The sequence below is a fragment of the Propithecus coquereli genome, unplaced genomic scaffold (genome assembly GCF_000956105.1).
Source record: "Propithecus coquereli isolate 6110/MARCELLA unplaced genomic scaffold, Pcoq_1.0 Scaffold3, whole genome shotgun sequence".
Classification (NCBI taxonomy): Eukaryota; Metazoa; Chordata; class Mammalia; order Primates; family Indriidae; genus Propithecus; species Propithecus coquereli.
In genome coordinates, this window is record NW_012148618.1 from 2,198,728 (window position 1) to 2,210,674 (window position 11,947).

At 35.6% G+C, this 11,947-nt stretch overlaps 1 protein-coding gene across 8 annotated transcripts in view; it reads left to right on the forward strand.

Annotated features, from left to right (window-relative positions):
- The window catches only part of HNRNPC (heterogeneous nuclear ribonucleoprotein C (C1/C2)), a 71,392-nt gene that overhangs the window by 21,680 nt on the left and 37,765 nt on the right, over positions 1–11,947 (forward strand). For all 8 annotated transcript variants that reach the window (XM_012649343.1, XM_012649348.1, XM_012649342.1 and 5 more), the window contains one exon: positions 10,312–10,589. In XM_012649343.1, coding sequence (XP_012504797.1) covers positions 10,349–10,589 — 241 coding nt within the window. In that variant the 5' untranslated portion in view covers positions 10,312–10,348. The remainder of the gene's footprint in view (positions 1–10,311; positions 10,590–11,947) is intronic.

Below are 11,947 nucleotides of genomic sequence, written 5' to 3' on the forward strand. Positions count from 1 at the left end.
AGACATGAGCCACCGTGCCCAGCCTTTTATATTTATGCTCGATTTAGGAAGTTCCTACCTCATGTTGTGAGACAGTCACTGTTTTAATGTTTGGTCATGATGTACGTGGCTTGAATTTGGAAGAATAGATATTTTGGTATCTACTTTTTCAGTTTAATTTTTTGGAAGTAGGCATTACTTAAAATTTTGGTGGATAATTTTTTAGTTATTAACTCAGTGCTGCTCAAAACTAAAAGAGCAGTGGTTTTCATGGTATAAAAAACATGCAGAACAATGTCTCAGTTGGGATTGACTTTATTCTAATTATCATTGTTCAGAAATTGAACTGTATCATGAAAAAGGATTTTGTATTGAAGGATAGTTGTGTTATTTCATGATGAGACTCCCAAGGTTATATTAGACAAATCAGTGAGGGAAGTATAGTTGACAGAGATTGTTAATACTTCACACAAGGAAATCAGTCTTCATTTTTGTTAGGCTGGAGCTATGTTCTTAAGGGATTATAGAGGGTGAAATATTACAAGAATGTAAAGCCTTGTACTTGATGTCCAACAAAGAAGTTGTCAAAAATAAAGGAGGTTACCATTATATTAATAAGTAAGTAAGAATTAGGGATTTTATTTATAGTAGACCCTTGAACAGTATGTGGGGGGTTAGGGAAAAAATGTTCATAAAGTAAAACTTACAGTAAGCTAAGGTTAATTTGCTATTGAAGAAAATATCTTTTTATAAATTTAGTGTAGCTTACATGAACAATGTTCATAAAGTCTACAGTAGTGTACAGTAATGTCCTCACCTAGAGCAACTTCTAGTTGTGCAGCCCCACTGATAGTGCCCTGTGCAGGCATGCCATTTTTTTTTTTTTTTAACCTTTTATACTATATTTTTACCAGTACCCTTTCTGTGTTTAAAAACACAAATATTTACCATTGTGTTAACAGTTGCTTGCAGTATTCAGTACATTAACATGCTTTGCAGGTTTGTAGCCTAGGAGCAGTAGGCTATACCAGTATATCCTAGGTGTGTTGTAGGCTACACCATCTAGGTTTGTGAACAGGACACATTTTATGGTGTTCACATGAGGACAGAATCACCTAACAGTTCTCAGAATGTATCCTGTCAGTAAGTTACGTTTGACTAATTGGATTACTAAAGAATGAAATTAAAGAGGGGAGCTAACCAAAGAAATGTAGAGTTAAGAGGCAAATTAAACTTTAGAATTCAGTGTCTTCAGGTTGTGAATTCCCTGACTTTGGCAAATCAGAGGTTCGATTATTGGTGTGTGAGAAAGAATACTATAGAGGGAATTTTAGCATACTCTGAGGTATTTGAGGGGGACATTGACCTATGTGAATTAGTTTTTTTCTGTCTTTTGAGATTCTGGAAATATTTAAGACCTTCATTTTCTTTTCTTTCTTTCTTTCTTTTTTTTTTTTTTTTTAAAGAGATGGGCCTCTCTTGCTGAGGCTGATCTCGAACTCCTGACCTCAAGCCGATATGCCTGCCTGAGCCTCCCTGAGTGCTAGGATTACAGGTGTGAGCCACCACACTTGGCCAAGATGTTCATTTTCAGTTGCATTATGGTTACTCCATCATACTTTGACACAAAGCAGTCTTTTTATCATAAAAGTGCTGAATAAAGAAAACTTAAAGGATATATTTAATTACTACATCAGATAACCACTATCAGCAATTTGATGTTTTGTTTTAGTCTTCTGTCTCATATAGCTGTAGGTTTGCTGTATATTTTTTACCAGTATGGAATTGTTACTGTATATGGTTTTAGAACCTCTATGTTTTCCACTTAGTATTCTACAACATGTTTTTGTTTAATGGCTGTCAAATATTCTGTGTCAGGGGTTTGCAAAACTTACATTCACAATTGCTTGGTTAATACAAATGTATGGACCTACCTTCCCATTGCTTGACTATTTATTAAGAATTTTTCAAATGAACCTACAAAATGTGTGCTGGTTAACTTGGTTATAGCACTGAAGGTGCCAGATCCTTTCTTCGCCCCATTGGATGATATTTCTTGTATTACCAAATCTGACAGAAAAAAAGATGTAATTTTGTGATTGTATGGGAACTTGCTAAAGTGTGCCATCTGGTGTTTATCAATTTTTTTATTTGCTATATATGGTAGGATCTTTAAAAAGCTATTTTGAATAGGTGATATGTATGTATGTACCATCCCTGTTTCAGCCTCTCCTTTTTCTGGCAGCACCTGTGTAGATTTACGTGTTTGCTCTCTACACTTTTTATTTTCTTAAACCATTTCAAAGCTTGTAGGCATGATATTTCACATAGGAACTTCAACATGGCTGCACCTCCTAAGAATAAAGATAATGTATGCCACCTAAGTATTATCAAAACACTGAAAGTTAACATTAATTCAATAATATTGTCACATGAATCATGTTAAAATTATCCAGTCAAAAAATGTCTCTTTTCCTCTAATGCAATATCCAGTCAAGGTTCACAGTTTTTTTTAATCTAGAAAAGGACCCCCCCCTTTTGAGGAGTAGTCCCAACCAGCTGTGTTATAATTTCCCACGAACTTGAAATTTTCTGATTGTTTCCCTGTATATAGATTCAAGTCAAAGGTCTTGCCAAGAGTATTGTATAGGTGATACTGTGTATGTCACATCAGGAGACATGTAATGTCAGATTGACCAAATTTAGTATTTGTAGGACAATGAGGTAGTGATCTCCAAGTCCTCATTGTAAAGGTACATTTTTTTCTCTGTAATTAGTGCGCAATCTGTTGGATAATACTTTGAGCCTATGCATATTTTGCTCCCCACTCAACAAGGTGTCACCCAGTATTTTTAGTTTACACTATTTTAAAAACTTTTAATATTCTTTAAGCATTTTCTCCTGTATGTGATCCATTTGTTTTAGATTTCCTGTTATTTTTTTCTTTTGTTACACTGTTTGGGACTGTTGAGTTTTTTCTTACTTGGATTTTGACAATTGCATATGTAATTTTTTTACATGTGAATTTGATCCACCTATAATTTATTTTGGTGTGTAGAGTGGTGTTTGTCCCAATTTTTAATTATCCATTTCCCCTCATGATTTATATCTTATGTATTCTAATTTTTAAACATGGCATTTTAGCATAGTTTATATAAAAATAGCCAGGTTTATTTTTCATAGCCTGAAAATGTCTTTGAAATACCATGTACTATTTTTCCATGCTAGAAGTCTTTACATGATAGTCTTTTCCTTGATGGCTACATTTTTGATACGTGAGCCTTGGGAATGGAACAAATTAGAATACACTGCTCTGTTCTTTTTGCTGGCATATTTTGCAGGCATTGTTGGCCCCTGGAAAGAGGACAGAGGGAGATAGTCGATGAAAGCAATGAAGATACATAGGCGGCTGAGTACAAAAGCTAGAGATACAAAGAGTAACATGAAAGTAGTATGGGAAAGGGCACCAAAAAGGACGTGGGACCTAAAGGGGCAACAGAGGAGCTGGTGTGTGTTAAACAACTTAGATCAGGTGATGGTACTGTAAATAGGTAAATTGATAGTATCCGAAAAGGTATTGAGAAACGCAAGATTGTGTGAAAAAGTGGGAACTTTAGAATCAAGAAGATTTAGGTATTTTAAAAAATTGCCAACTCATTACTGCCATCTAGTGCTGCTTGGTCTTTAAAATTCTCCAGAAAAGGGAAAGAATTTTTATAAATATTATAGCATGGGCATAAGGAGTTGTATTTAATTTGAATTGGCTGTATAGGCTAGTTTAGATTTTAAGGTACAGTAACAAAAATTTAAGGTAGGGTTCTGAATTGACTACTACCAGGTAAGTTATTTCCCTGGTTCTCTAATATGATTTAACAACTATTAAGACATAATGACAATATCTTTGATTCCCTGTCCCCCACAAAGGATACGATTAAAAGTAAGTATAATGTGATTAGCCTATGTGAATAGATGGCCAGGTAAAGGACTTGCTAAACTGCCCTATAGTAACATATATTCTTGTTCACTTATTTCATACTTTTTGCAGTAAATACGACTACATATACTGAAAACAGTCTGGATGAATGGTGCTGAAAACTTGCTCATTTGGAAATTTCCCATCCTCCCAACCTTTATCCTTGAAAGGTGGAGTTCTAGTGCCCAGAAAAAAAGGCAAGGGACTTGAAGGCTTGACTCCAATTTTAAATTGATTTTGTCCCAGCTCTCCCAGCAGATTCTAGGATCTTCGTAACCTCTGTTTCTGGACCACTTATCATCATATAGTGCAAACCACCATATCTCTTCTCAAGTAGAATTTACTTGAGATTTAATGTAAACATAAGAGAAATGGAGTAGCCATTACAAACATTTCCCAAATCTTTAGCTAGATTGACAATCCAAGATAGGTTTGCCTCTCTTGAGGATGAAGGGGCATGTTAGCAGCTGGAACTCTTGAACTCTTTTTTGTTTGTGGGTTTTTTTTTTTCCTTCCCTTTCGAGACAGGGTCTTGCTCTGTTGCCCAGGGTGGAGTGCAGGGATGCAGTCATAGCTCACTAACCTAGAATTCCTGGGCTCAAGCAATCCTCCTACCTCACCCTCCTAGCAGCTCAAACTTTCAGATGAAGAGTTGGAGATTAAATTGACAAGTTTGCTTGTATCCCAGCCAGATACACATTTCATTTATTTATTTGCTTTTAAGCTTTGGACGGGATGGTGAAAGTGGGAATAGAGAAAAATTTCTGTATTCAAGAATCTTAGGCACTTCATGTCCTTCATACTGCAAATCTCAACGGTGCTTTTATTACTTCAGGATAAAGCATATGATAAAATATATAAGGCTATCAGATGCATAGATTCTTGGGTGTAATAAGGCAGTAAAAGTAACTCCTTAGTCCTAGTTGTGAATTTTACTCACCAGGTAAGACAAGTCTTGGTGAGTCTTCGATTAAAATTCAGCCAGGCGCAATGGCTCACACCTGTAATCCTAACACTCTGGGAGAGGCCAATGCAGGAGGATTGCTTGAGGCCAGGAATTGGAGACCAGCCTGAGCAAGAGCAAGGCCCCACCCATCTCTACAAAAATAGAAAAATTAGCTGGGCATAATGGCATGTGCTTGTAGTCCCAGCTACTCGGGAGGCTGAGGCAGGAGGATCACTTGAGTCCAGGAGTTCAAGGTTACAGTGAGCTGTGATGATGCCACTGCACTCCAGCCAAGGCAACAGAGTGACACTGTCTCCAAAAAAAAATTAAAAATATATCCAGTATACAATTGTGTGTGCACATGCATGCTAGGAGTGCTACCACCAAATAACCTTCAGGAAAATAGTCTTTTTCTGTTGGTTGTACTGTAGTAGAATAATGATTTTCCAGAAATCACCTCCACATAATCTGCAGGCTAACCAGAGAATATAATCATTTGAGAAGTCTTGTCCCTTTTGCTTACATTCTTAAGGAAAGAAATCAATTTTAGAATTTTAAATTCTGTGTACTTTTCAGTATATACAGCTTCTATATTATTCAGTATTGAGTTTAAAAAAGAATGAATTTAAAGAGCACTTTAGAGTCTCGTTTTGCTGAGAAAACTCTTAAAGGGTACAATTAGACTGCTACTTTATCTTTGAAGAGTTTGTGGAGTGCTTTAGGTCGTGCCAGAAACTCCTGATTTTAACAAGTGGAAGAAGCTGGAATATATAAACTGTAGATCCATGAATTGCACATTATTCTCCATCAAGATACTAGAATAAAGTTAGAACTAATTCATGCAGATTAACATCACTTTATTATTTTGCATTATTAGACTAGAAGTGGTGGTATAGATGAGAGATGAGGGTTAGCTTGCATAATAAAGGGAAGAAAAATTCCAGTCTTGAACTAGGAGACCAGGAAGACTGGGGGCATTGATGTTCTCAAAATATTTGAGTGGTTTTGTTAAACAGATGTATTAAGACTTGGATTCTAAATACTAAGGTGACTGGCCTTTAAAATTTGTACTAAATGCATTTCCTGATTAAGGAATATGTGCTTAAATCATCTTTTACAACCTGGAAAAAGCCAAACTTGAATGTTCATTGTAGGAGATGTGGAAAATACAGGAAAACTATGAAAGTGATAGTAAAGGTTGATCACAAGCAAAGTACCCAGAGAACATTTTAGAAATATTTTGGTATATTTCTGTCCTTTCTTTCCTAAGGACATAATTTTTATGTAGTTTATATATGCCTCATGTTATGTATTTTACATTTTTATGTATTGCCCTTTTGACTCAAACTTTTTATTATAATTCCTACATCATTTAAAGTTATTTGTATTTTTTAAAGACTATAATTGCTGGTAATTTGAATAGTGGGTGTTAAAATCTGTTCCAAAAATGCATATAGAACATAACCAAATACTGCAGATCTGTAATAAAGCAAAAGTTGACCCACTCATTCTGCAGCTGGCTTTCACACTTGAAATCTGATGTATTTCAAAGACTGTATGTACTACTTGGATTTAGGGGGGTTTTTGCTGAATATTGGTCAGGGCAGTCCTTCCCTATCACTTACCTTTAAAAAGGTAGAAGAAATTGATCTGTCTTATATACCCTTTAGAATTACTCCAACCTGTGACCCATGAGGCAGCCTCAGATGAACTTATTAAAGTTTATTTCTTTTACTCTCAAAAAAAAGAAAAGCTTAATGAGTTGTTATGAAGAAAAAACCATTATAACTGCTTCTCAAGAGAAGAAGATACACACTTCAGAATTATGCCGTGAATAATCCATGAAACATAGAAGTAAATGGAGTAATGCGTCTAAGGAAAGAAAATCTGATCCAAGGATTTTATACTCATCAAACCTGTCTTACCACTCTAAAGGGCACAGGCAAAGTTAATAACATGCAAGAACTGAGGGACTGTTCTCATGGGTTCCTTCTGAGTAGTATTAATATATTAAGAGTGAAGCTTGATTTTGTACTGCCTACAGAGATGGTATAGTTTAAGCATCATAACACCACAAAAAGGCAGTCCCACCTGTAGTCTGCCGGTTTGCACATGAGTCTGAGCAAGTCTTTCGTCCAGCTGCCAACTTCGGGCAATGAAGGGACAGATGGATATGGAATTGCACTAGGAGTATGGAATTCTGGAAAACAGACTGGGAATCTACAGTTCAAATACCCCGGATTCTTCAACAGATAAATTTTAAGTTAATGTGATGGAAGGGGAACTTAGCTAAACAGCCTTAAAGATATCAAATTTATTTTACTGGGAAGATTATAATGTTAAGGGATAAGTGTTCAGGCAGTAGAGTTATTTTACAATACAAAAATGAGTACTAGAGAAGTCAAGACAGTAGTTACTTTTGGAGGGAGGAGGGGATTGAGAATGGAATTGGGCACGTGTTTCTGAGGTACTTTGGAGATTTCATGAGGACTAAGCTGCTGTAGCATCTTCACACCTTTTTATTCCCTTGTGCTCATCCACTATTGGAAAAACTCTTCCTAGTTTTAACTGCTTTTCTTAAAATGGGTTCCCTTTGTTTTCCAGTAAGTACCAGCTGATTGGGGGTTATTCTATTTCTAGGTCTTTTAGACTCCCAAGTTGCTGCTGCTTGCTTCTCCCACAGTGAGTGATACTATGCATGTTGGCTGTTGGCTTCCCCTTACCAACTTGCATTTTGGAGTTTTGTTGTAAACACTATTCATGGGTTTCTTTTTTTTTGCTATCTTAAGTGCTTTTCTGTTGGGAGTCAGAAATGGCTCAGCTATTTGCTGCTTGCTTCCAGGAATCCTACCTAGTTCTTTTTCAGTATTTTCTTTATACTTGGGGTACTGGCCATCTTTCTCTCCAATGGAGAGTTGACCAGTAAGATACCTTAAGAATTTGAAGTAGACTGAGTGAGACCAGAGGTCATTTGGTTACTTTTAAACTTTGAGAAATACTCCCTCCTCAATAAAATTTTTAAACAGCAATACCACTAGAATATAGATTATAAGGACCATTTCTGATAATGTTTGTTTCCTGAAGTGGCCCTGGTAGCTGGTACCTAAAGACAGTCAGTAAATGTTGAATGAAAAAAATGAATTAATTTGTAATGACTCATTGTTAATTTTTTAGGAGTACATGTTTCTTCTAGGAGTGGGATTAATGGGATCTTTGTGTGCCTTTGTGTTTTCACCGTTGCCTATATCTTGATTACATTAACTTTAGCCAAGCTTTTGGAGTTGGGATTATTATTTTATTTTTCTTGTAACAAGTAATTTCATGATTTTTGTAGCAAATTTAGAAACTACATTGTAATCAAAGGAAATGAGAAATAAAATCATTTCCTTACACTCAGATGGCAACCATCTTTTTACTTGTATACCTGGATGCTTCTCCACTAACCTTTTCAAATGAAGTTCCTTGAGAGAATTAAGCCCGAATACTCCCAAGTAATTTTTCGTATGTATGAATTCTATAATCTAAATTGGTACTGTGTACCATACTTGGGAAGATAGAGAAAATTGTTATATAAAAATGGATACGTATGTTATATAAAATGGATATATAATATCCATTTTTTATGTGTAGCTTAGAGGTTACCCCTTTGAATGGATAGTTGTTCAGTGTCTGTTTCGTGGGTTTTCCCTTATGTTCAGCATGCTGGTGGCATGTAGAGCCTCCTTCCCCCCCCCCCCAGCAGGTAATTTCTCATTAAAGCCAGGGAGATTTTATCTGTGTTTACTATTGATATATTTATTGCTTGTGAAAAATACGTGCTGAAAACTAGCTTAATATCTCTACTTGAAATAATAGCAATCCTTATTAACCAATTGTATCTGTAACCAGTTAGGCCTTTTTGTGGGTTTCTGTTTTACTTCCTCTGTTAGTGTTCTCAGACTTTCTGATACATTTAACAGCTGTCAGACTGTTGTTGATTTTCAGTGGCAACTGTTTGTTAATTATCATTGCTTATTCTTAAAAAAGGATAAATTAAGAACTACTGTTTGCAAAGGTACAATTTAGAAACCAAGATAAAGACATACTTTCTTGAATTTCAGAAAGAATTGAAAGGAGAAGTTGTTGGAGCTTTTAAATCAGTACTGCCTGTTAAATAAATGTGTTCTAAGGTTCAGAATGGTAGGGATCATGTATAAATTATGTTATACTACCTGTTTTATTACATAGATAAATGCATACATAAGACATTTTTACATTATCCGCCAGAACTAATTTGTCATGATTTACTTGAGCATTGGAAGGGTAACAAATACCAGACACTGGCATCTTTTTGATTTGAGGTTCATCAGTATTTTCCAAAGGGGTGAAGGAGAAATAAATCTTATGAATGTTGCACTTAAAATCCTGTTAAGGTTAGGGGTTGGGATGGGAAATGGCAGCACACTTAAAAGTTAAGAGAATGAAATAAAACCATTTTCACTTAAAAAGGAAATGAGATGGTATTATCAGTCTCCATGTTATGATAGGATGGAGCCTCATCACATACATAAAGATGGATAATTTTTGGTTTCAAACAATCCGTGGAAGGTTTTATTTTCTTCCTTAGTTCCCTTGATCCTCTTTAAATATATGCAGTGTTTCACTGGCTAGTTTTATCATCATCACCATCTGCTATTATTAAATAAATGTTCTAGCTGTATTGTAGGGTATCATGTAAAAAGTAGGATTATAGTCAATGCAGTTTGTAAAAAGATGATATTGATACTTACATATCTACAACATATTACAAATCAATTGAAGTGTCTGGAAATAGTATATCCAGAGGAAATGAGTTGATTCTATTTATTGCTTTCGTATACGAAAATTGTACTTACAGGGTAAGTGTAAGCTATTCACATTCATCTAGCTAATGAATGGGTTGGAACAGAATTGGGAGTTTTATATTTTGGGGGAGAATGAGTGAAACTCATTTGAATGGAAGCACTGTGTAAGAAGATGGCATTATTGACCACAAAGAATGGTTAGCATGACTGGGAACGTGGAAAACGGAAATTGGTATTAGAGAATTTGATAGTGGGGATTCTAATTGAGGACTTCAAAATACAGAAAGGTCACTTGGAGTTAATGTCCAAGAGGATTATGTTGCCAGTAATCTCCAGGGGAGGATTTTCCCCCCCTTAGAATTGATAGTTTAGCACTACTGAAATAGAATGGCGAGGGGGAAGTTGAATTTCTCTAAGGGTATATTCAGGGGCTCGTCTCTGGAATAGTAACATACTTGCTGCTGTGAGAGCCCTTTAAATTGACGGATACTCTGCAGTCACAGTGGTTCAAAAATGAGCATAGATGAAATTTTATCAAGAAATACTATTTTTAGCAGTTGTTCACCTAAATACTATTTTTTTCCTTCTAGTTTTTCGGCTTGGTGAGGAACCTTATCATCAAACGCAATGGCTAGCAATGTCACCAACAAGACAGATCCTCGCTCCATGAACTCCCGTGTATTCATTGGGAATCTCAACACTCTTGTGGTCAAGAAGTCTGATGTGGAGGCAATCTTCTCGAAATATGGCAAAATTGTGGGTTGCTCTGTTCATAAGGGCTTTGCCTTCGTTCAGTATGTTAATGAGAGAAATGCCCGGGCTGCTGTAGCAGGAGAGGATGGCAGAATGATTGCTGGCCAAGTTTTAGGTAAGGTCTAGGTTGAGTGAATTTTTTTATTGATGTTGTAATTCAGGCCTGAGTTTTTCTGTTCATGTTTTTTTCCCTTTCTTCCCTCCTCCTTGTATAATCATTTTCTCTGTATCTCTCCCTTTCTCTCTATAAAGCTAATAGTCTGAGATATTCTGAACGTTGTGAATTCAGCCTAAAAAAATGTTAGGCTTATAGGTATAATGGGCTAGATAGAGGATATTTTTTGTTATGCCACATTATGTGAAAAAAGCTGGACAAATCTCAGTTGACAGACTTGAGTAAGGTAGGGGAGGTGGGAATGATATTTGATAACCATAGAAACGTTTCCCAAATGGCTGCATGTTGCCCACAGTAGACTGGGGAGAGACAATATGGCTTAGTTATGTGTTGGGCCCTGGAGTCAGGCTGCCTGGCTCTGCATTGCGGTTTCACTCCTGAATGTGTTGGGCACGCTGCATAGTTTCACTGGATCTTAAGTTTTCTCATCTTTTAAAATGGAAGTAATGATTACCTCAGACTATTATCCATTCTCACTTGATGTGATAGTAGTCCAGGATTGTCAAGATAATGTATATGAATTATGAGGATTAATTAAGGTGAGTGATAAGAAGCTTCCAGTGTAAGTCCAATGTACCGTATTCAATAAAAAAGGTACACAGAGTAGTTATAATTGAGAATACGTAAGAGATTTTCATATCCATTTGTCCTACACACAAAGTACAGGAAAACCCAGAATGTATAAAACTTTGTGATATATAACATGACAGTGGCAGCAATGAACTAAAACAAGTTTTGTGAAAGATCTTAAAATGAACTTGTGATTTATTAGAAACTTTATTTTTTTAACTATAATCGAAATTTTCTAACAAAAAGTGGAGAGAATGTAATGCACTTTTATACACCTCATCCATCTCTATGTGTATAAGACAACAGTATTTATATAGCAGATCAGGATTTTTAATAGTGCAAACCACAGCGCCATTATTATACCTAACAATTCGCAATAATTTCTCAGTACCATCTGATACTTAGTATATATTTATATTTCTTCATCTACTGTCTTAAAGCTTAATTTTTTGTAATCTAGTTGATTGAAACCAGAATCCAGTCTGTCCTGATACACATTCGATGTCTGTTTTTCACTTATTTTCTGCCTGCTTTGTGTCACAGTTTGAAAATAACCATACCTGTATTTTTACCAAAATCAAGATTACTAAATTCAGTTACATATTTGAGGTCGTAGTATATATTCAACAATGAATAGTGACTCAAATTATGGTAGTTTGGAGTTACAGGAAGTACTTTGATAATGTTATGTAATCAACTTGGTATATAGTTTTTATTGTTTCATTTTG